The sequence below is a fragment of the Scomber scombrus genome, chromosome 18 (assembly GCF_963691925.1).
Source record: "Scomber scombrus chromosome 18, fScoSco1.1, whole genome shotgun sequence".
Taxonomy (NCBI): Eukaryota; Metazoa; Chordata; class Actinopteri; order Scombriformes; family Scombridae; genus Scomber; species Scomber scombrus.
This window is the reverse complement of record NC_084987.1, coordinates 20,585,369-20,610,402: the sequence shown is the minus strand read 5'-3', so window position 1 is coordinate 20,610,402 and position 25,034 is coordinate 20,585,369. Positions and strand designations below refer to the sequence as shown.

At 42.6% G+C, this 25,034-nt stretch overlaps 2 protein-coding genes across 4 annotated transcripts in view; one reads left to right on the top strand and one right to left on the bottom strand.

Moving 5' to 3' along the window:
* Positions 1 to 12,327, top strand: part of ep300b (E1A binding protein p300 b) — a 33,540-nt gene extending 21,213 nt beyond the window's left edge. For all 3 annotated transcript variants that reach the window (XM_062438271.1, XM_062438272.1, XM_062438270.1), the window contains exons 21-30: positions 703 to 759; positions 1,076 to 1,153; positions 1,660 to 1,727; positions 2,170 to 2,317; positions 3,822 to 4,082; positions 4,431 to 4,596; positions 5,100 to 5,267; positions 5,379 to 5,540; positions 6,065 to 6,346; positions 7,515 to 12,327. In XM_062438271.1, coding sequence (XP_062294255.1) covers positions 703 to 759; positions 1,076 to 1,153; positions 1,660 to 1,727; positions 2,170 to 2,317; positions 3,822 to 4,082; positions 4,431 to 4,596; positions 5,100 to 5,267; positions 5,379 to 5,540; positions 6,065 to 6,346; positions 7,515 to 10,910 — 4,786 coding nt within the window. In that variant the 3' untranslated portion in view covers positions 10,911 to 12,327. The remainder of the gene's footprint in view (positions 1 to 702; positions 760 to 1,075; positions 1,154 to 1,659; positions 1,728 to 2,169; positions 2,318 to 3,821; positions 4,083 to 4,430; positions 4,597 to 5,099; positions 5,268 to 5,378; positions 5,541 to 6,064; positions 6,347 to 7,514) is intronic.
* A 2,430-nt stretch (positions 12,328 to 14,757) lies between these two features.
* Positions 14,758 to 19,341, bottom strand: cbx7a (chromobox homolog 7a). The gene is made up of 6 exons (XM_062438977.1): positions 19,083 to 19,341; positions 17,878 to 17,921; positions 17,644 to 17,709; positions 17,458 to 17,524; positions 15,652 to 15,967; positions 14,758 to 15,561 (listed from the first exon to the last, which is right to left on the bottom strand). The coding sequence occupies exons 1-6, from the start codon at positions 19,149 to 19,151 to the stop codon at positions 14,978 to 14,980; spliced, it is 1,146 nt and encodes a 381-aa protein (XP_062294961.1). The 5' UTR covers positions 19,152 to 19,341; the 3' UTR covers positions 14,758 to 14,977.
* Positions 19,342 to 25,034: the final 5,693 nt, after the last annotated feature.

The following is a 25,034-nucleotide window of genomic DNA, read 5'->3' as shown; positions in this document are numbered from 1 at the left end:
AACTTTAACTGTATTCTCCTTTTATTTGCACTTAATTAACTTTTAATGGTAAAAAAATCTCAAAAAAAAATCTCATTCCACTGTGTCCAACACTATCATATAATTTATATATTCCATATCAGCCTTTTGCAGCTTGTCATTAAAGCTATTTAGTGTGGAAATATTCAAACCCTATGTATATTCTACATGTCCTCTAGCCTATTTTATGTACATTCTCCCTAAATTGAGCATATTTGGTATTTTTGGAAACTATATGATCTTTGCTAGAATTGAAAATAATGTTGTGTAGCAGCAGTTTTTAGTGACTGACTCACCAGCAGGTGATTGAAGTTTAAGAGGTTAAAGGTCATGAATCATAGGGATTTTTAGTTTTAGTTTAAATAATTGTTTAAAAAACTCCTCAGTTCTTCTTTAATGTTCACTTTTATTTATTTATTTATGAAATGTGAGAGAGAAATTCTCTTTTTTTATGTGGTGACTTCACATCACCATCTTACACAAACTGTTTAAAACCTTTTCTGACATGAGTTTATAACCCTTATCTTAGGGGTGGGATAAATTATCAATATAATATGTATTGCTGATGTACAAAGTCTACAGTTTAGAGAAGATGACTTTGTTGTGTTTCCATACTGGACATAAATGAGCAGGAAGAAGTGCTTGTTGGTTACAGCAGTTTTTTTTTTCTGATCTTTTCCGCAGGTCCATCAACAAAGAGCAGTTTCAACGAAAGAAGAACGACACACTCGACCCCGAGCTGTATGTCTTCTTCTTCACTCATGAACTTAACATTCTTTCAAACCACAACTGAGATGCTGAAAGATTTATTATTTTTATGTATTTGGTTTAGATGACATTAGCATATTTTTAGTTTCATGTTTTTTTTTAATACACTTTAAGTACTTTTATAGATAAGTAATAAGATTGTAGTAATTGTCAATTCTGAATGATAGACATTCATTTAGCAACTTTGTGGCTCCCATAGAGGAGGGAGCAGGATATTTCAATGATGCGTGACACGTGGCCTTATTAACTGCATGTCTGCTTTTTGTCTTCTCGTTGTCTCTCCGCTCAGGCTTGTGGAATGTACTGACTGTGGTCGTAAAATGCACCAGATCTGTGTCCTGCATAATGATACCATATGGCCGACAGGGTAAGCCAGCTATCTTACACACACTCTTTACTTGTTTCGTGGTCTGGAAAATAAATTTGGCCCGTCTGTATTCTTTAAAAAGGTTTAGAATAATTTAGAACATCAATAAAGCTGCTGAAAAAGTAGAAACGTTAAGTCCTAGTCCACATGAAAACGTTTTCACGTAGCTGTCAATTTGACGATATGTAGATCATTACATCTGGACTGAAAAAGTCTGCCAGGATGGCGGCAAAACACAAACACAAAAGTCCTGAAACTCGAGTGTCGGTTGAGAGTCTCTCATTCCTCAGAGTTTGATCTCTCTTCATGTGTGGTCTGTTAGAATTTGCTTACATCTTTTAATTACCGAGTCATTAAAGTTGTTTAAAGAAAGGGAGACTGACTTGAAAAGCAAGTCACGTCTTGATTAAAGCCACTCAATCACTGTCGCTGGTGCTTATTGTGACAGGCTAGATGGTAACCTGCAGATGTAATCATTTTACTATTTATTTCCCCCCTCACCACAGCTTCGTATGTGACAACTGCCTCAAAAAGGCCAATAAGACACGGAAAGAGAACAAATACGCAGCTAAAAGTAAGTGGAATAAGTCTGTGTTTCATGACTGTGTCATCCATTTTCATCTCAGGTTTTGATCTCCTTGTATCTTTGATTTAATACCAACTTTTGTGAAAAGTCAAATTATATTAGTGATTTATGCTATTAATTCAATTTTCTTTTTACTTCATTCAATCCCCAAGAATTCAAATGATTCTTTTGGGAGTCAAATTCAGGATTCAGAAAATCAGGAGGTTTTGAGCAAGATTAATACCTGCAATCAATGATGTATTAAACTCAACTGCCATTTGTTGTGTTAATGGGCTTTTCTCAAATAAAATAAAAAAAGGTCTGTTTTTGTTGTATGTATCTGTTGTCGCTTCTTTGTAATGACCATGACAGTATTAAAATGATTGTAATTACACATCAAGTGAGCTCTGTATTCCACCACTTTCCTCACCTGTCGTCTTGTCTTCTGCAGGGCTTCCTCAGACCAAGCTGGGGAACTATTTGGAGACACGAGTGAACGACTACCTCAAGCGGCAGAGCAACGAATGTGGCGACGTCACCATCCGTGTGGTCCATGTCTCAGACAAGGTGGTTGAGGTCAAGCCGGGCATGAAGTCCAGGTGGGAGGCTGAATTTTACCGCTACTGGTGTGGCAAGCACCACTGAACATATTTAAAAAGATGGCTTACTGATTAAGTCTGATATTTGTCAGTAACTCAGCAAAATCCTGAATGTAACAGGAAATACTATTTTAAGTAGTGTAATCCCTATAAACTGATCTCTGCTTACAAATACAAAGTCTGTTGGCAACAAGACAAGGTTTTGGTACCAGAAGAGTTCTGGTTTGTAGTCAGATTAGTATTGATCATTCTTTTTTCAGCAGTTTTTTGTTGCATGCAGGTAAATGGTCAGTTTGCAGAGCAAAGGAGAATGCATACGCCACGTCTCAATTCTGACAAACTTTAATGACATTATAAACATATAATTAAACACTGAGTTTTTTTTCAAGCTTGTAAAAGTTGAAGTAAACAGCTAGCAGCCTATTGTCTCAAAATAATCAGCCACCCTGCTCTCTACATATCGACATTAGCCATTGAAAAACCCAATCAGTCATAACCAGGTGCTGATGTGTGAGGGGAAAAAACTCAGACCAGGCTGAAGTTGGTTTGATAATCATTATTTACACATGTAGATTCTGTATTGAGTTGACGTTAGTTTAAAGTTTGCAGCAACCAGCTGCATTTGTCTCATCAATGGCTGTGATCAGGCGAGGCTGAGCTTCTCTGACTACTAGCAACTGTTCCTCCATGCCGCTGCAAAAACAAATGTACAAGGTTGTTGTTGCTAGGCAACGGCTGGTTGGCCATGATGCACAGTAGCACAGGTAACGGATGAATCCCAACAAGAAGTCTGTAAGAAGCAACTGAATGGAGAGTTTGTTTACTAGAAGGTGTGAAATATTGTGAACAAAGGTTGGAGCAGTTTTACTTCAGATGCATCAAATTGATTCAGTGCAGCAGCCTAGTATTACATTTTAAAAGCTAAAGCCGCACAGCAAAGTTTGTGTTTTTTAATCAACTTTTTAATACAAAAGTTAAATATTATAGTATTAATGCCAATTCCTAATCAGTTTGAAAACCGGCTTTTAAGTGTTTTCCACTAAATGCCAACAATAATACTGCAGTCCAAACTTAAGTGGACAGCCTTTTCTCTTTTCTGGTTTTGTTCTACGTCCTGGATAAAGTGTGTGCTGCATTTACAGTAAATATCCTTTCAGTTGTTGCAGGAGGCTTGTAATTTGTTATAAAATTCCACCCACTGGTTACAGACGTGCGTCTCATCTGGCACCCAGTCGAACCAAATACTTCATTCCTTCACAGCCTCAAAACTGCTACTCTGTCAACAAGTCGTCATTGTGTCAGTTCTAACCAGCTAATTACGACTCACACATTAAAGTCACTGCACAGCGGTCATGTAGCTTTGTCGGACTTGTTAAAGAGATGAAAACATTATGGTGAAGAAAGAGCAGGGATGAGTGACTGATAATATTTTATGGCCATCAGTATAATTACAAAAATTCAAGATTTGGATATTTAAAACAATATTTGTTTTTGCTTTCTCCAGATTTGTGGACAACGGCGAGATGTCCGAGTCTTTCCCATACAGAATGAAAGCCTTGTTTGCATTTGAGGATATCAATGGAGCAGATGTGTGTTTTTTTGGCATGCATGTTCAAGAGTACGGCTCCGACTGCCCGCCTCCCAACCAGAGGCGAGTGTACATCTCTTACCTGGACAGCGTGCACTTCTTCCAACCTCGACATCTCAGGACTGTTGTCTACCATGAGATACTGCTCGGCTACCTGGAGTATGTCAGGAGGCAGGGGTAAGAGCAAAACTTAGACCATGTCAACATCTGAAAGGGGTTGTTTGTATTTTTTGAAGTTAGGTTATATCAGGTACATAGTCAGTGATAACCAGTAGTAGCTGGCAGTCTGTTTCCCCCCATTTGGGGAAGCAGGCAGAACAGGGTGCAGACCACCATCTACTACAGGTTATACACTGGCTATGGATGAGTAACACATACAACCCTATTTCAATATCTGAACTATCCCTTTAAGATAGACAAAGTTTTCAGTAGGATGAAAATGATCAAGGAGATGGAATACAAGGTAATGAATGTATTTCCTTTATATTAGCCTCAGTTAATAAAATACACATCTCCCTGTCTCAGGTTTACAGCGGGTCATATCTGGGCCTGCCCACCCAGTGAAGGGGATGATTACATCTTCCACTGTCACCCAACGGACCAGAAGATCCCCAAGCCAAAGCGCCTGCAGGAGTGGTACAAGAAGATGCTGGACAAGGCTGTCTCTGAGCGCATCATCCATGATTATAAGGTGAGACTTGTTTTCTGTTAAGTTACTGTGAATTAGTGTTTTTATTACAGCAGAACAGTCAATACATGGGCTCACCCAGAGTCCTTAACATTGTCAATGTGTTGCACAGTATGAAGACTTGTGTCTCTCTTTCATAACTAAATTCCAAGATATTCTTAATGCATATTTTCCCAGTCTGCTAATATGTATATTTTGAGAAAATAATCTCACCACAAGGTACGTTTTACTAGCTGTTCTGGAGCTTCCAATCATATACAGATGTTCAAACTTCCTGTGTTTTTTTACTGAAAACAAATCTGAAAAATTGGCAATTTTACTGAATTCCTTGAACAAACTCTATCGGGTGATAGATTCACATTATTGAAAGTCACTTGTGGTGAGTACTGCTATTTCCGAAGTCGGGAATGAACCAGTCTTTCCTCAAACAGTGAAAAAGCTAAGAGGGACATTTACAGCATTACACTGAACTGAACACTTGTCTCTCGTCCCTCTTTGTCCTTCAGGACGTCTTCAAACAGGCAACAGAGGACCGTCTGACTAGTGCCAAGGAGCTGCCATACTTTGAGGGCGACTTTTGGCCCAACGTGCTGGAGGAGAGCATCAAGGAGCTGGAGCAAGAGGAGGAGGAACGGAAGAGGGAGGAGAACAGTACCTCCAATGAGAGCACAGATGTGAGTAGAGTAAGAGTCGTTACTTGCGGGGTCAGAATCAATTTGGTCACACAATCCTGATGTTTTTCATGGCCGTGCTTTGTATTGAAGTTGTCATTAAAATGTTCACAGACCACAAAAGGAGACAGCAAGAATGCCAAAAAGAAGAACAATAAAAAGACAAGCAAGAACAAGAGTAGCTTGAGCCGAGCCAATAAGAAGAAACCAGGGATGCCCAATGTTTCCAATGACCTTTCCCAGAAACTCTACGCCACCATGGAGAAACATAAAGAGGTTTGTGTGTCTCATTGTGTTGTAGCAATTGATGCTCTCTCTTTTATTGCATTATATGGTATAATTATAGTGTAAGAACATTACGGTAACTTGTATCATCAGAGTTGTGATGTTAACTTCACTCTGTGAATGCAGACAATTGAAATTCTGCTGTTTAGCAGCTACATTTGCTGCTGCTGCTGTTTTGAAAAGTTCAACTGTTTTATAGCAGAGTGGATACAGTTTATACTATGGCTACAACAGCCTATAATTAAAGTATCCTTTGTCTAACCTTTACTGACAACAGACAAAGAATAGATTAAAGAGGCTAAAACCTATATTTTAATATTATCAGTGGATCACATGACTACTTGTATGTGAAAAGTCTAGCTTGTTGTGAACGAAGGTAAAAGCGTTGACAGATAATGAATTAATCTACAAACACATTTATAGAAACCCTGGCTGTTTAAGCAGGGCCTGAATCACACAACATCCTCAGACTGTTTGATAAACTTACAGCTGATCTCCTCTTCTCTCACTGCCAGGTCTTCTTTGTCATCCGCCTCAGTGCCGGCCCCGCCGCCAACTCACTGCCCCCCATCACTGACCCGGACCCCCTGATGGCCTGTGACCTGATGGACGGCCGCGACGCCTTCCTCACTCTGGCCAGGGACAAGCACCTGGAGTTCAGCTCTCTCAGGAGGTCCATGTGGAGTTCCATGTGTATGTTGGTGGAGCTGCACAACCAGAGCGCGGACCGCTTCGTGTACACCTGTAATGAGTGTAAACATCATGTGGAGACCCGCTTCCACTGCACTGTCTGCGAGGTGAGAATCAGAACCTGCTGAGATTTAGATTTTCCCCATTTGCATTTGACTTGGGATGAAACTGCAGCAAAAAGGCTGTAAATATTTTAAATACTGTTTTCATCATCAGATGATGAAAACCTTAAGGGCCCACAATAAACTAGATTAATTTTAAACTGAGAGGAAACATGCTGGTGTTTATCACAAGACAAAAACAGCCTTTAGAAAAACTGCAGTCTTGTTTCAGGTTTGACAAGATAAAGCTTTTTTAACAAAATAATGATGAATGCTTGCACAGATGTAGTTAAGTGCTTTCTGGCATTAATTAATAAGCCCACTTTGTCACTGAAAACTTGGAGATCACTTGTTTAAAATATAGACCATCCCACCATTTCTGTGACTGGTACATGTCACACACAGGATTCCTTTTTGTATCTTTTTGTGGATCACTTTTTTGCTATTTGAATTAACTAATATATAGGAATACAATATGTCAAAGCACAAATCTACTGGGTTTCATGAAAGTTAAAACATGTATTTATTCAGACAATAGAAACCTGGTAATTTGACAGATGTGCTTTTTCCCCCTCTTTCTTAAATTTCTTTTCTTCCCTCCAATTTGGATCATCCAGTTCCCTTACACTGCAGTCAGTGTCAGTGCTAACTGTACTATGGCTTCTGGCCTACAGAGGGTGCCATTATACCCTTTATACACATGGAGTAGACAGAAGTCTCCCACACTGGTGCCTTGACCAACCAGTAGGAGCTGCTAGTGTAGTGAATAAAAACATGATCCCGAACCATCTCCCCACCATTGCCAGTTGTGGTCATTACAGTTCCAAGCCAAACTGACTAAATCAGGGTCTCTGCAGTGGTGGGCTACTGTGATGTTCCCCTGTTCTACCTGTGAACCCAAACAACTGTTTTGACTGGAGTGTCACTCCACAACCTTCCCAGATACAAGATCCCAAAATCAAGGAGAAGAAAAGGCTCAGTCATGTTTTTTTAGGTGTCATTGTTGCATAAAGGGAAAGTAGTGCAAAAGTGTAGGCACTACACAGTTTCAAAATGTCGTGGCTGTGCAAGCTGATGTATGTCACATTGTTTTTTGTTTTCCTGGAAAGTTTATTAATGAAGTGCTTGAATTCATATTAATTTTCCCATTTCTCTTTTTTCCTTTCCTCATCAGGACTATGACTTGTGCATCACCTGCTACAACACTAAAGGTCATGAGCACAAGATGGATAAACTGGGGCTTGGACTGGACGACGACAGCAACAACCAGTCAGCCGCAGCTACCCAGAGCCCTGGAGACTCTCGCCGCCTCAGCATCCAGCGCTGCATCCAGTCGCTGGTCCACGCATGCCAGTGCCGCAACGCCAACTGCTCGTTGCCGTCCTGCCAGAAGATGAAGCGTGTTGTTCAGCACACAAAAGGCTGCAAACGCAAGACGAACGGTGGCTGTCCCATCTGCAAGCAGCTCATTGCTCTGTGCTGCTACCATGCCAAACACTGTCAGGAGAACAAATGTCCCGTCCCGTTCTGCCTGAACATCAAGCAAAAGCTGCGGCAGCAGCAGCTGCAGCACCGGCTCCAGCAGGCCCAAATGTTAAGGAGGAGGATGGCCAGCATGCAGCGGGTGGGGCAGCCGGCCGGAGGGCCACCAGGAGGACCTGTTGTAGGACTTCCATCACCAGGGAACAATGGCACCACTGCACCCAGTACTCCCACATCTGGTGGAACCCAACCCCCAACCCCCCAGACACCGACTCAGACCATGCCTCCTGTCCAACAGCAAGGAATGGGCCCTGGACCTGGAGTCCAGCAGCAACAGCAGTCAGGTGGGATGCCCTCACAAGGTGGAATGCCCCCTCAGCACCACCTTCACCACCAGTTCCAGCAGATGGGGGGTGGAGGCAGCGGGGCTGGGGGGATAATGAGCTCTCCCCAGCATCAGCAACAGATGCTCCCTCAGGTCCAGCAGTCACAGCAAAGTGGGGCAGGAGCAGGGACCAACCCTCAACAGCTCCAACAGCACCACAACAATTTGCCTCCATATACCAGCAGACCTCCGGGCTCCTCCCCAATCCACCAGTCCCAAGGAAAACCAGTTCTTGGTTCTGCAACACCTCCCCATCAGCAGCTTGGTGGCGCTGTCATGCCTGGAAATGTTGGAGGGCAACAGCCTCCCAACCAGCCCCAGAGCCAGCCTCCTCTTCCACAGCAGCAACAGCAAACAGCTTCCGGCCCTCCACCTGCAGCAGTAGAAATTGCTATGAAGATCCAACAGGTAGCCGATGCTCAGAGGAAGATGGCTCTGCAGAGACAAGCAGCTGCAGGCTTGATGCCTCCTCACCCCCATCACCAACAGGGTCAAGGTCAACAGATGACCATGGGACATCCAGGGCAAGTAGGAATGGTTGGACCCCAGGGCATGCCACCACAGACCCAAGCAGCAGTGGCAGCTGCTCGGGCACACATGGATCAACAACAAGGTGCTCCTCCAGGGATGATGGTGGGTGCTGGTGGGCCCATGCAGCAGCCCCCTCAGCAGGGTAACCTGCCCCAGGGCCAACACAACCCTCAGGTTCAGGTGCAGCTGCAACAGCAGAGGATGGGTGCTCCACTTCAAAACCCACAACAACAGCAACAGCAGTGGGCAGGCCAGGGGATGCCACCCCAGCAGAGGCAAGCTATGATGAGCCAGATGGGCCATCCGGCCATGATGGCAGCTCAACAACAACAACAACAACAACAACAACAGCAACAACAGCAGCAGCAGCAGCAGCAAATGCAGCAACAACAGCAGCAGCAGCAGCAGCAGCAGCACCAACAAGCTCAGGGCCATGCTGCCTTGATGAATATGGCACAACAACAGCAGCAGCAGCAAGGTGCTGGTGGTGGGGTACCCGGGGGAGCTCTCCCTGGAGTTGCTGGTATCCCAGGGGCCGCTGGTGGGAACATCCCCCAGGCAGCCCTCCAGGACCTTTTACGGACTCTCCGCTCGCCTAGCTCACCACTTCAGCAGCAACAAGTTCTCAACATCTTGCGATCTAACCCACAGCTCATGGCTGCTTTTATTAAACAGAGGGCCTCAAAATACAAGGGGGGGCCTGGGGTCCCAGGTGGGATCCCAGGTGGGATCCCAGGAGGGGTCCCAGGTGGGATCCCAGGAGGGGTCCCAGGAGGTCCTGGTCCCACAGGGGGTCCTGTTGGTAATGTCATGGCAGGAGGAGTGCCGCAGGTGAACATGAATGCTGCAGGTGCCGGCCAGCCAGGGATGCACATGGGGGGCCAGGGAGGGACGAATGTCAACATGGCTGCTATGGCCCAGCTGCAGCAGCAGCAGCAGCAGCAGTTACAGCAGCAGCAGCAGTTACAACAACAGCAGCAGCAGCAGTTACAACAGCAGCAGCAGAGGCCGATGCTCAGCAGTTTACAACAGCAGCAAGTGGCAGCTCTCCAGCAGCAGCAGCAGCAGCAGCAGCAGCAGCAGCAACAGCAACAACAGCAAGGTGGAGGAAGAGGTATGCAGGGCCAGGGGCCACAAATGGCAAATCTCAACAGTCCCCAGTTTAGAGAACTGCTCATGAGGCGGCATCTTCAGCAGCAGCAACAACAACAACAACAGCAACAACAACAGCAGCAGCAGCAACAACAACAACAACAACAGCAACAACAACAGCAAATGGGAGTGAATCATGGCCAGTTCCAGCAGCCACAGCCACCTCAGGGGCAGGGCTACATGGGACAGCCTGGAATGCAGCCTCATCCAGTGGGAGGCACACCTGGAGGCCCACCTCTAGGTCCTCAGCAGCCTGGTGGTCCCCCGGGCCAGCAGGGACAGGGTTACCCAGGGTCGGTGGCGCAGCAGCAGGCTGCACTGCAACAGAGGCTCCAGCACCAGCACCACCTCCAGATGCAGCAGCAGAATGCCATGGCTGGCCTGCCAGGTGGTGATGCAGGGCCAGGTGGAGGGGCTGTAGGAGGTCCTCAACAGCCACCTCAAGGCCCTCAGCCCACTCAAGGTGGCCCTCCACCTCAATCCTCTCAGGCCCTTCTCCAGCAGGCCCTCCATCAGAGACTGCTCCAGCAGCAGCAGCAGCAACAGCAGCAGCATCTTGGCCCAGGGGGGTCGCCGGCTCAGCACAGCAATCCCATGAGCCCTCAGCAGCCACAGCAGATGGCTCAGTCCCCTCACCCACACCTGCAGGGCCAGGCATTGTCCACGTCGCTGGCTAACCAGGTGCGATCCCCACAGCCCTCACCCAGACCACAGTCCCAGCCGCCACACTCGAGCCCGTCCCCACGCATGCAGCCTCAGCCCTCCCCACATCACATTTCCCCCCAGATGCAGACAGGCTCCCCACACCCGGGCCATCTGAACCAGCACCACCCGGGTATGGTACAACAGCAACAGCCACCGACTCAGCAGCAGCAACAGAACTCAATGGATCAGTTTGGGTCGGACCAGAGCGCTATGCTATCTCAGCTGAGCGGTATGGTGGGGCTTCACGGGCCAGGGGGCAACAGTCAGGACCCACTGGGCCAGAACATGAATCACAACCCTTTGGACATCATGTAGGAATTCTACTTAACGTGTCAAGTTGAGCTGAAAAAGCTCCCGTGATTCTTCGCACAAACTGCACTCACCCAGGACAGTGTTATTGTTATTACTTAGCCTTTCTTTTTTTTATACTATTATTAAATGTTATTTAAAATGTTTTCAATAAAGATGCATTGAACTGAACTTCCTATGGGAGATGAACAATAAATCAAGCAGTCATTAAATAAATTAGAATAAATAAATTGTAAGTTATTGCTGTTAATATATTTTTTTGCCAATTGTGGACAAAGAGGGGGGACGGTTTCTTTAGCACCCCACCCCCCATCCCCCCCTCCACCTCCACCTCTTGCAGAATACAAGAAAGGTAATATTTTCGGGGTTTGGGGGTAAATAGGGGTACTTGCCTTTTTTTAAGAAACGTTTTTAAGATTTTAAAAGTGGACAAGAATTAAAGAGGAAATGATTTAATGCAAAGAACTTTTTTTTTTTTGTTTACCTTAATTCATTCTGTCTTTCAGTTTTGCAGAGTGATGTGGATTATTATTAATGTAAATCCAAACAATGATGCATATCTTCCTTTTTTTATATGTTTGGGTTTGCTTTATTTATTGTTTTCTTTACGGGAGGGTTGGTCAGGTGGGGTGGGGGTGTCATGTACCCTAAGACTGCTACAATTCGTATAGAAATATATTTTTGTTATTGACTGTTAAGGCGAGGGGAGGGGGGCGGGTTAGTGGATATTTCATTTCACTTTTGATGTCTTTAGTTGGGTCTGTCCAGGTGGGATTAATGAAATGTCAGTGTTTTTTTTGCAGTTGTTGAGGGTCTGCTGTGAGTTTGAGATGTTGAACGGACACTTGGCGACGTCCCAGCCAGCTTCTGTTAACGGACATCTATCATGCTGGAAGGGACTCTTCCCTCGGAAACATGCAAGCCCTCTCCCTCGAATGTGTGTGCACTCCTTCCTTTTAAAGACACTTAAATACGGAGCAGTGGAGGCTTGGGGAGGGGGGGTGCATACCTGTGTGCCTGTAACTTTGTGAGTACATGGGCTGGGATGTGAAAAAAAATGAGCGGGGTGGGCTCCTTTTTAGTGTTTTTTTTTTGTTTTTGTTTTTTTTAGGATTCTACTGTTTGGAGTAAACAGAGGATTATTGATCCAAATGAACTGTGTTGCACAGAAATGAGGAGAAAGGAGGAGATATGAGCAGTCGGTCTCCGTCTCTTTCTGCCTCGTCCCCTTTGCTGCTTCCCTTGGACTTAAAATCCCCCCTCCTCCTCCTCTTCTGGGAGAAGTTGCTCTCCCACTCCCCAAACTCCATCCTCTTTATCTTTCTGCTAAGAACTTTGGGAGTTTAATTTAATATTTTTTACTGTACAAAGGAAACACAAACTGTGGACTCAAATACTGTTTTTTATAATAAAATGAAAATTACCAATAGTGATGTGTCATGCATGTGACTGTTTGTTAGTAATAAGATCAGGTATTTGATGAATATATGATAATCACCACCCTTTTCATGATTTTAGTACTATTTATTCATTATCATTACAACAAAGAATCAAAGGAGATGTGTGGGGTTTTTTTACACTTAACAGAAAACAGACCTATAAAGTGATCTGATAATACAAATACATGACTGCACAAGAATTAAACCCATTTAATCAGACAACACTGGAAGTATATATGCAAGTATTTTATATTCGTAGAGACTTTGACATTAGTGTTTTTCTATCAGTGTTATATCTACTTTGATTCAATGTACAAACATAAAACTAGAGCTGCTAAGATCAGTCGATTGGCAGAAAACTACTGTGAATCATTTTGAGTAATAGTTAAAAATCTCTGGTCCCACCTTCTTAAATATGAACATGATGTTTTTGTTACACAAAAGACAAAAGAAGACATTGAAAAATGTCCTGACACTTCTAAAGACCAAACAACTAACTGATTAGTAAAGGAAATAATCAACAGATTAATTGATGATGAAAATAATCATTTGTTGCAGCCCTAAAATCATACATCACACATCAACCTTTAAATAAAGACTACCTGCTGTGATGCATTAAAGCTACCTCTAATTCCCTTCAAATCTGCATTTATCCATAATCTTGGGTATTAACTTTCTTTTAGAAATATGTTGTGGAGATTTATTTATTTTTGGTCAAAATATATTCTTAAACATCTGCCATGTCATTGCATTTATCCTGTCATTAAATGAGTCAGTGATCACAGCTGGTTCACATCCCAAAGTCCACAGAAGCTGAGCAGGAACGCTACACACACACACACACCGAGCTCCAGAGAAGGATAAAAAGTGTAATTTCCCCTTTATCAGCTCGCCCACTCCTTCACATTCAAAGGAGTATGCATGGTAAAAGCTGATGAATTGTAAATGTTTCTTGTTAGTGTCTGCCCACACACTCTAATCCCCCACTTCCACTGCACACTTCTGACATACTGAGCCCATGAATCACAGACTATTAAATTGCACTCTATGGCGTCAGTTACAGTAAATTGTATTTCCTGGGAATGAAATGCCCCCTAGTGGCGATACATGGAAGCAAGCTGGTTCAATGATAGGGCAGTAATAATGCAGGAGGAAAGAAATGAGAATTACTTTTTACAGATATGATAGTAGAGTTTGAGTAAAATAGCTGTTCTGACGCCAAGGTAAAAAGCTGCATCGTTCAAAATAGTAACATTTAGTGAGTTATATTTCTGAGTCTGACTTTAAAGATTCTTTCTCTGGATTTGTTGTGCTGCTAAATAGTGTCCCCAAATCCAAAGGGATCATACATCAAACAAAGAGCTGCTGTGTGTTGACTTTTAGGCCTCAGCAGTCAGCTGGGAGGCAACTTTGAGGACACTGTTGCATAAAATATTTGTATATCAGATCTCTGTGACATAAAGACTTCTCACCACCATATTTATAAATATTTGTAATCCTGCATGTTAAATAAGCTCCAGGAGGCAGTTATTTCAGCACATATTTATTGGAAATGCAGTCAAAATAAAAATTCATTATTCAGAGAGAAGACATGTTTGACAACCCATCATTGTCAGAGAAGGACTAATTGGGACACATACGTGACATAAGTTAGTTTAGCTTATACGTGTGACATGCAATAAATAACAGCTCACTACTGTCTGACCTAACGTATCGTACGTTTGCTTCCATTTGCACATTACCCTACACAGCGTTAACAGCAGCGGTGTAAACTGATGCCTCCTCTTTTGAGATGCACAAAGGCTAGTGAAAAGAGTGGACTATCAATTGGTAGTACAAAAATAGAACCAGATAGCATTTCATACTTGAAAAGTAAAAAGACAGAGACAGCAAAAAAAACACAACTGTGTACTTCTTTTTTAATTTTTTTTTGTGCATCCCTCCTTCTTGAAACACACAACTTCATCTAAGCGGCGGGCATTAGTTCTTTCCTTTGCTTTTACTTCTTTTGTGACAGAAATAAACCTCTTCAATAACACACAGGACAGGGCTTTGTGCGTGTGTGGCACAGACTGACAGGGCATGCAGTTAGCTCTGTGTGAATACTGGAAAAGAGCGATATCATTACAAAACATTATTCGTAGGAAAAAGGAGCGACTGAAACAGGCCCCGAGAACAGATCTGAGTATGAGACTGATGTCTGGAAAGCACTGAAGACGACTGGAGAAAGTAGCTGCATGGAAGTAGTCATGTGGACTGTATTGTTATAGACTCGACTGCTGTCTCACCATCTGTCTCCCGCTCTCAGTAAACTCAGCGGCTCCAGGAAGGAAAGCTGCCACTGAGATCTATTTCATCTGCTGGATTGCAATGTGAAAATGATCTTAGCACATTTTTTTTTTTTTTTTGGGGGGGGGGGGGGGGGGCCTCTGGCTTCCTATCACTCCTAATAAATGAGCCACAATGATAAAATGACCACTCATTTTTTCTTCAAAGGCAATAATTTCTTCATTGAACTCAGCAGGAAATGAGTGTAGCTTTGTAAACATGAAGAATTATCTTACATATACGACTATTTACATGTAGAAAATGAGTGGCAAGTCTAATTATGGTTATATTGATCTGTCTCTTCATTCAGAAGCCCCTAAAGAAGCCTTCGGCCACCGTGGCTTCTTTAATCGTCACCGTCAAGGAGTTGATAGTCACTTTTGTTACAATCACCTTCCCAAGATGCTCTGCTTCAGCTGGATCAGTCTGACTGCCTAGTGTTGTCATAGTAACGCTCTGATTGTCGCCTCTCACTTCCTCGATCCGTGCCTCTGAAGCCGCATAGACAGCGGTGGCATCACCTACTGCCTCGCTGCTCTCCTGAACGCTCACTATCAGCGTGGTCGTGTTGTTTCTCTGACAAACGTCACCCTCTGATCTGTGACTCAGACACTCCGACCCTGACACCATGCCCTCCTCACCTATGTCCCATTCTGACCTGTTGCCCAGGGTAACGGCATCCCCTGGTCCGGCCTCAGGCACGGAGGCGCTGTCCTTTGATTGGTCGCACGCAAATGTTTCGTTGAGTCTTATTTCAGACGTCCCACCGCCTGCTCTGTCAGTCCACATCTCTGTGCCTACTGCTCTCAGGTCGGCCTCCACCTTTTCCTCCACCTCCATCTCCAAGTCCTGTCGCTCCAGCAGGGGCGGGGAGCTGCACTCGGACTGACCTTCAAGACGGAAACAGACATTTAGCTTCACTTATAAAGGTCAAAGGTCATGACTGGGTGACTGGATTTCTAAAGATTGACTTGACAAACCGTATAAACTGTCTTCACGTCTCTCCTCAGTGGTGCCTTCAGACTCCTGCTTCTCTTCTTCACTGGTGACTCCCCAGTCCTCCTCCATGGACTCCTCTTTCTTCCTGGGTGGATGGATGGGTTTGTTTGAGGGTCCATCTGGGCCCAGTTTCGACGCCCTAAACTTGCTCCTCCTCCTGGCTTGACGACAGTACATGCTGCCCCGCTCGCCCTGGTCCACATCTGTGCTCATGGAGCGGGTGAGGGAGAGGCGCAGTCGGGGTGGAGCCTTGTCTGGGAGCTTGTGGGCACTGCGGAGGTCCATGGCAAAGATGTTCTGGGACAAAGAGAAGGTGACATGTTAACAGATGAATCATTACTGCGTTCATTTTAAAGGTGCTGTATGTAGAAATCAGAAATTCCTTCTCAGGGGCGCCACCTGTGGACGTTAAGCTTGTATGTTTGACAAGAGACTGTCATCACTGTGGTTTATTTTGACTCAATCCTATAGAAAATATCCTGCTGCTGTAAACACTCATTAATAAAAATGTGTATTAATCCATCACTAAAAATAGTCCCCAACAACTGCACTACTTATTACTGTTTGATATCATTTTGATGTAAACTACAGTGCCCAGCTGTTTTAGGAAATTATTAACCATCTTATAAAATGAAACTATTTATTCGTGAGCTGTTTTTAAAGATTTACGTCTTCTTTGAGAACCAATGAGCTTGGAGTCTTGTGCCACAGGTTAAAGTCACAAAGAAATGGAATAACACATTGTTGGTTTTGGGCTTTTCAAGAAATTGGTTAACAGTAACAAAAATACAGAATATCACCTGCTTTATCTGTTAAAAGTAATTCCCCACTTTTTAAAAATACAAATGTTCATAAATCAACTTGTGAGTTATTCTGCAATTAACAGTTTTGATTACAACAGCATAAGTGAAAGAAAAAGCAAAAGTGTCAGTTAAGGTCACACCCTTTGCTTAAGAAAACATGTTTTTTTAGTTGCTTTGCATTCTGGTGTGTTTGATTACTGAAACTTCTGTTGCTCTACGTGACTTTCAGACAGTTTTGCACAATCCAGACCATGAAATGGGCCCAGAAGGACAACAGAAAGTGAAACACTAAGTGCTTTTATTAAACAATGGCTCACTGTTTTCAGGGGGATTTTTTCTTTGATTTTCTAACTACTGAATGTTCTCACGTGTTTAGAGACATATTGCTGTAATTACAGGGGCATTCCACACATTTAACACATTAAATACTCATATTTGTAGGGAGCTTTCCAAAGTAAAAAAAAAACAAAACACCTGGATGATGTCATAATGATGTCATCAGGGGTATCTCAGCTTGGATTGAGACTAAATTTTTAACCGAGCTACATTACAATCTGGAGGTGTGAGATTAAAAGAGGTGAACATTTGGAGACCTTTTGAGTTGCCTTGTGGGAAATGTATTATCCAGTGTTTTTGGAGCAAGACCCATACTGGACACTTATAATCAAAATATTTGAGCCTCTGATGTTTAGATTTTAACCATTGTTGCTTCAATCTATCTTTTGTGAGTCACACATCTTTAGGGATGTGTACTACTAAATTGATGGAGTACCCCTTTAATTGATCACAATCAATGGGCACTAATGTTATTTTAACTGCTCATCTCAAACAGCACCTGTCTGAGGTCTCAAACAGGCTACATTTTTAACCCATCTGTCAATCATGACCTGACTAAAGGTTGAACTGTTTTTAAATAAACGCTGCACTGAGCAGTCAAGGGTTAGTGAAGGTTTGTAAGACTAAAAGAAAGAAAAGTGTGGCTACCCGCAGCACGAGCCTCCTGGGTCTGAGTCCTTTCCTGCGATAGGCCAGAGCTCTGACTTTCTCCTGACTGGATGAGACATAGAAACACGTACAGAGACAAAGAGAACCAGACAGTGAGAGACAGAACATAAAGAAAAACCAAAAAGTGATTTGCAAGCTCTCAGAAAGTCTTCTGCAATTACTCACTTCTCTTCGTAGGCCAGAACCAGGCGAGGGTCCAAAATATTGTCCTCTGGTTCCCAAGTGCTGTACCTGCCAACATAAACACACATAGGCTATATTCAAATACTTCGTTCTTTCTTAATAGCTATTTTTCCACACAGACACGGAGCTTGGATATCATGGAGCATATTTGGGAAAGGCCACTGAGTTTATATTGAGGGGATGAGGTCACTGGATGATGACTCAAGGCTTACTCACTTTGGGGACCATCCCTGCCATTTCAGTAGGTACTCCACATTACCCTGAAGAGAGAGGAGAGAGAGAGGAAGGGGAACATTTAGAGGAGACGCAGCAGAGAATCGAATACATTCACACAACCTGCACTTCTAATCTTATCCAGTGTGATGCAGAAACAAGCTGCTGCTGCACACAGAGAGAGAGAAAAAGGGACGACTGTAACTTTAAGGTGTGGAGGGAGGGAGGGTCATGGATATTTTTCTCCCTTTCAAATGGTGTTTTTCTGGGGGATGACGTCAATGACAGCGGGGCTGGGTAGCCTCCAAACAGCAGCTTTTCTCTCGCATCGCAGTGACGTGACTGCACATGGCTACGCGGGCCGGTTTCGACAATGCACGGGCTCTATGAGAGGAGCACCGGTGGTTTGGATAGGTGGGGCCACGGGAACATGTAAACAAGTCGGTGTTGCGCAACGTTCAAGTCTCACCTCCTGAGCAACCCCGAAACAATAATTACAGTCATCCCGATTGAAAAAAGAAACTGTATTACTCCTCCGATGCTTCACAGTCCGACGCAGCGTGCATTACTATGATATTACATAACTTTCTAATACTACCCGATGAAGGTGGCGTCGCACTACACTACAATTTCCATTCATTTACGGAGCAGTGTGCACGTATAGGAAGAAGGGGGCATGCTGCGTTAAATACAGTGTGTACCCCTACACTCTGCGTTAAAAGCGTGAGCGCGTCATTCCACAACATCTCCTCCGCCGTTTCACCATCACGCAGCAGTCACATTACGCAGCAGTTTCATCCACATACCCCACCACTGCCTCCCCTCGCTGGCTGGCGTCAACTAAATAAACTGCGTAGCTCCCTCACACACCGGCCGTATACCCGTTTTCAGGATACACACCCCCTTTTCCATTTTTTTACTACAGCTGCGTAGGCTGCTTCAAAACACGTTCACGCTGCAGCATCTCAGCCGCTGCACAGGAAGGTTACAGGGTGCGAGCCGTGCAAGCAAACAATGTTAAACTTTGGCTCAGCTGCATATAACAATAGATTAGAGTGTTACATCTATTTAGCGTAAAGTGGGGGTAAACTGCGTAGCATAGTTGTGTCCTAGATGTTTCACAGAAAACTCCGCTTTTTAGGCTAAAAAGCACAGGGGAAAATAAGTTATGTAAGTTAGATGGAGTGTTTAACCAGGCGCTCGCTCACCTTTCTCACTCTCTTCTTTGTTATTGACTCCACAGCAAACACTTGGTCTCCTATAGATGACAGCTCCATCGCCGCGCGCTGCTCCACACGCTCCAAAATAGAAAACAAACTGGCTCTCAGCTGCTTTTTCCTCTCGCGAAGTGTTGAAATAAAAGTAGTTCAAGAGTCGCGGGGGAAACTGTGACAAGTGTCAGCGCAGCGGCTCGCTCCCGGTGTGAGGACTTGTTTTGCGTGCTGTGCCTTATGCGCTTCTCTCTCAGCAAACTCCAGCTGCCTGCCTCTCTCACTTTTTAAAATCTGCGACACATCAACAGTGGACACAACGCGCTGTTTTAAGTCGGGCGCGCCCCCTTTTCATTGCGTAGGGCCGAGCCCCCAGAGCAGGCGTGCGCCCACGGGGCCGCGCACGCAAATTGGAGCAGAGTGCAGAAGAGGGCCAGGAGGGGTCTAACATAGGGTTGTTGTGAAACTACTGGTAGGGGAGGGAGTGGAAATGTTCTAAAGTTTTGTTAAAAGCAACAAACACTGTTCCATTTATAGCCATTTTACGAACATTTCTGCATTTAAAATAAAGTTTTGTTTCCATTACAGGGGTTAAGACTTACTTCATCCTTTTTTCATTTGTTTGAACTGTAAAAAACAAACAAACAACCATTTCTTTTAGTTAGGTCTAAAGTGACATGACTATGTTTTAATTATCTGCGAAACTTTTAATTATATTGTTCATACTTTAAAGGAGTAGTTTGACATTTTGGGCAATACATGTGTTGGATTTCTGGAGTAAGACGATATGACTGATACCACTCTAATGTCTGTATAGAAAAAATGAAGATACAGCCAGAGGCTGGTTAGCTTAGCTTAGCATAAATACTGGAAACAGGGGGAAACAGCTAGCCTGGTTCTGTCTAAAGGTAACGAAATTAGCCCACCTGTACCTCTAGAGCTCATTAATGAACATGTTAAATTTAATTTAGTGTAAAAACAACAATTAGGTGTTTTGCAGCTTATGTGTCAGACTATTTCTTGACACAAAGTGGTTAGAAGGCAACCTCCCAGGACGTAAATGGTCCTGACCAAAAAATTGTCCAACACATAACCTCCGATTGGTTTTGGTATGAATTACTAATGTGTATAATTAGTGACGTTTAGAGGTGCTGGTTGGTGGATTTTGTAGAAAGCCAGTAATTATTGCTTTAAAACATTAGCAAACAGAACATGTCAGTCCAACCATACCTTCAAAATATGAATTCACAGGTGAAATGCAGCCAAATGAGGTTGTGTGGTGAGAAACTGAAATCCAGCCTGAGCATGAAACATCGTGTGAGCTCATGTATTTTTATGTAACATTAGTAAAGGCAGGAAAGATCAGAATCTGCAATGGAAATGAAAGCCTTGCTTCACTCTCTGGTGGAAATGTTCACCCCCCCAGCCATGTTTGATCCAAATTTGGAACTAAACAGCCAAACACTGAAAGTCTTAATCTTACATCCTGAGTGAAAAACAACCAACAATCTGCAGCGAGGGCAGCTGAAGATGAGGCTGAGTAGGTATAAGGACACAGATACAGATCTCAGTGATGACTGCTGATATGTTGAAGCCCACATTTATTTATTTATTTATTTATTTATTTTTTACCAATGGCTGATTCTTAAAATCCATGACCTCACACACGTACCTTTTCACCTGCCGCTCTCCCAGCCCTCAGGTGGGAACAGCTCATAAAAGTGACTACAGTGGAAAAAAGGCTCAGAGCCAGATTCCTATTATCTGTCATTAGGCCTGGTGTGTATCAGTTTACAGTAAAACTCGCTGTAACTACACACAAACACACACAAACACACACACACACACACACACACACACACACACACACACACACACACACACACACACACACACACACACTCTCACTACACATGGTCTACAGTCCATGGTCTCTCTGCACCTGGAACACTTGCATCACTTACGGGCATTGGGTGTCATGGCAACTGTTTCTACGGGAACCACTGAAAAGCTGGATGATGATGAGACAGCAGGAAGAGTTGCTAAGCAGTTAGTGAAGAACAGTGATTCACCCATACTGACCCAACTGTGACCTTTGACCTCTCAGTTGTGAGAGAGTAGAAACAGACCAATTAGAGGTTATCATAGTGATGGTGTAGCATCTGTGGCATCAAGTAGAGAACATCATCTTATGGTGATTATGCTCTTTATAGAAAAAGTTCAACATTTTGGTGAATATGTGTATTTGCTTCCTGGCAGAAGATTGATACGACTATCGTATCTGAACGTTAAACAATAATAACCACAAGCAGTTAGCTTAGCTTAGCACAAAGAATGGAAACAGATGGAAACGGCTAGCCTGGCTCTGTCCTAAGCTTACAAAATCCTCTTTTCATTTATCAATGAAAGTGAATGTTTTGATTGAATTCATTTATAAGATGCAAGAAAACAGCGAAAGACGCTTTTCACAAGAATGAAAAATAATAATAATAATAATAATAATAATAATATGAAAAATTAAAGGTAATTAAGTCAACTTTAACCTTAAACCAGCAAATATTAATATGTGGGAAGCTGCAATCAGCTGATCTTTTCTGCTGTTTTTGTCTAATAAATAGCTGGAAAACAATTATATAGTTATCAAAATAGTTGCTGATGAATTTTCTGTGGATTGTTGAAGCTCTTATTTAAATCATCATGCTTCTTCTTCTCGTAGAGGGGTTGCAATACTTACAGCGTCTGTAGGAGGATGTTTAATAGTTTGGCAACTTCACTGTATTTGCATGTCTTAAAGAGGAACTCTCAAGTAATTCAGTGGCTTCCGTAAAGCGGTCAGAGTTGTTATAATTTACCCTCCACTTCTCTGCCTTTACTCTAGTAAATTCAGAGCAAAAGTCAATCTAAATACCTAAAATCTATCTATCTATCTATCTATCTATCTATCTATCTATCTATCTATCTATCTATCTATCTATCTATCTATCTATCTTTTTATTCCTTTTTGTTTGGGTTGTCTTTGTTTGGGCAGATTTTTAAAAGAAATGGTTGAAATCTGAGCAGCAGAGGTCAAGGTACCCTGACTTCAGGTCTCCACACCTACAGTTTGTCACAGCGGCTTTCTGCTATAATGTTGTCTGAAGCCTGAGCCTAGATAACCCTGATGACATCACTATGACATCAGCAGGGTTAATGTCTCACACTTGAGAGTAGTAGTAGTAGTAGTAGTAGTAAATCAATCTGAAACTTCATGCGCTCCTTTAAATGACAATGCCATAATACTCCTAAAAGACTAATAGTGAGTTCATAGTGATCTTATAGAGGTTTAATCCTCACTGAAGCTATTGTCATCATCAGAGGTGAGTTTACACAATGATCCTGCATGATGGTGATAATACAGCTCCTGCTCTTTCTATCAGGACTTGTGATGATTAATGGAGCTCGTTGATGTTTTGATCCTCTATTGTACCCGTCTAATACTCCTACAGGGACCAGAGTTACGGTATATGAGTGCAACGAGTTTTCAAGGTAATGCGGGATGTAAAGCTGCCAGCGCTTTTCCCGTAAGGAGGAGGTTATCGCTGCAATTCAGAAAAGACAAACGGCAGTCACATGACTTGTTATCTGCCCGGATACTACAGTAGTGGAGCTGGGAGCTGAGCTGAGTTGAGGACGGAGCGGCGAAAAACAACTCACACCCACATGTTATGACTCACGTATGAGTCACCAAACGTGCCAGTAAGATCAGCACTGCTTCCCTTGGAATATCAACAGAGGAGGGAAAAAAACAACATTAAGGCAACTTACAGCCTCATACCGGGAATCCATGCGTTTCTCTTTCACTTTTTTGTGTAAGTTACCCCGCGGCTGTCAACTGAGGCACTTCTGGGAAAATAAACCATTTCATTATTTCGAGAAACAGATCTGTTAACATTCAACATTTGGTAACAGTTAGACCCATAAAGTGTGCATTTGTGAACTGAAACAGTCAGGATCAGTGCTGGAAATTAACCACTACTACTACTACTACTACTACTACTGCTCAAATATTTATATTACCACAGTATATCCATTTCATGCTACTGTATACTGAGACTGCACTGCATTTCAGAGGTATTGTACTTTTTACTTCACTATATGTATGACACAGCCGTAATCGAAAGTGACTTTGCATAATTTAAAATAAGCTACAGAACATCATATGGAGTTATAAAGTGCAGTAGTTGAAATGAACAGTGCTCCAGCAGTAAACTGCCACTTATACATGAATGTTTCAGTGTTAATAATACGGTAATATAATGTATAATAATACAACAAGCACCATTGTATGCATAAAAAGTAACTTTTGATAGCCTACTTAAATGTGTTTTTATGTCAATACTTATAGCTGCAACGTTTAGTCATCAGTCAGAAATGTTTTTTTTCATTAAGTCTTTAGAAAAAATACAAAACATTCTACTGTTTTAGCTTCTCAGAAGTGAGGATTTGTTGGATTTCTTTGTTTATATGATTGTAAACTGAATATATTTGGGTTTTTGGACTGGTCAGACAATTTGTGGACCTGAGACATAGGGAACATATGATGGACATCTTATAGATAAAATGGTCAACTGATTAAATGAACAGTGTGACATTACTACTTTTACATAACTAAAGGATTTAGGTAATGTGCTTATGGTAATTTTTCTCATTAAACATTTTAATGCCTAAGTTATTTGAATCTGGTTATTCTTTTAGTAAAATGCATCAGGGATAAAAGTTTCGATTTATTTGTACTCATGTTCTGTCGCAAGAAAGACATTTTGAGTTTGTGGTTTTTTCGGTAGATTCGTGGGCTGAAATCTGAACCAGCTGAAAAATGTGCCTGACCAAGAGAAAGAGAGGGGAGGGGAGGGGAGGGGAGGGGAGAGGAGGGGGCGTTTCAAACTAAATCAAAACCCGTAACATCAGCCTGTTATTGCAAAACTTCCATGACTATAAAGATATAAATAACAAAGGACAGTTACATACATTCAACTTTATTAACTTTCATCAATATTAAAATAGAAATCTTTGGTAGTGACAGACTACCAAGAGAGAAAGAAAGTTATTTATCTTATCATATTTACAATGTAAAAACTGATTTAGCTGTTCGCCCCAACAAATCAACAAATGTAAAATGCTATTAAAGATATTGAGTGATGGTGAAAATGATGAAAACCAACAGTCAGCACATTCATAATACAGCGTTAATTATGAATAAACTGTGCGCAAATATGTTGTTTTAAAATAAACATTGTTCTTCCATTGAACCCAGCACTGCTTCTGTTCCTCCAGCTGCTTGGTCAAGCTGGATAATGAAAACAAAATAGACAAGGGATTAATGGAATCTAAGACCGGCTGAGTAAATTTCCTATAAACTCTCGAGTCCCTTCAGGTTACAACGGCTACAAACACCTACAACTTTTCAAAGCAGTCCGACTCCTCAGAGTACTCCCTTCTTCCTTTTCTTCTGGCAGCGAGACAGTTCAGACAATCAGTTTAAAACATACAGTCTGTTTATGAATGCTGCACTAAGCTTTAAAAGTACAGCTCAACATTTTGGGAAATATGCTAATCTGCTTTCCTAAAGAGTTAGATAGACTAGATATGTATGGTACAGAGGTGAATGGTTTCAATCTCTTGTCAAGAAAGCAAATAAGCAGATTTTTCCCCAAAATGTTGAATCATTTCTTTAAGGTTTGTGTATGTAAATTGGCTGGCATAAAAAGTTAACTTGACCCCCAAAAATGACACCTGACTTTTCTCGGAGGGGCCTGAAAATCTTAAACAAGCACACAGCAGATCTTAGAAAGCAGATTCCAGTTTATAACTGACCTGAGACAGAAAATGTCTTACACATTCCTTGTCTTTATTACAGTGTTGACAATGAGATGCAAAAATGTGACCCTGAAATGCAGTTTCTCATAAAAG

What these genes read in the sequence shown, in the direction of transcription:
- cbx7a (XM_062438977.1), bottom strand. Translation starts at nt 19,151, where the DNA reads ATGGAGCTGTCATCTATAGGAGACCAAGTGTTTGCTGTGGAGTCAATA. An exon ending in CAAAGAAGAGAGTGAGAAAG is followed by an intron (nt 17,922 to 19,082) that starts GTGAGCGAGCGC and finishes CTCTCTCTTCAG; the next exon opens with GGTAATGTGGAGTACCTACT. An exon ending in GTTCTGGCCTACGAAGAGAA is followed by an intron (nt 17,525 to 17,643) that starts GTGAGTAATTGC and finishes TGTCTCATCCAG; the next exon opens with TCAGGAGAAAGTCAGAGCTC.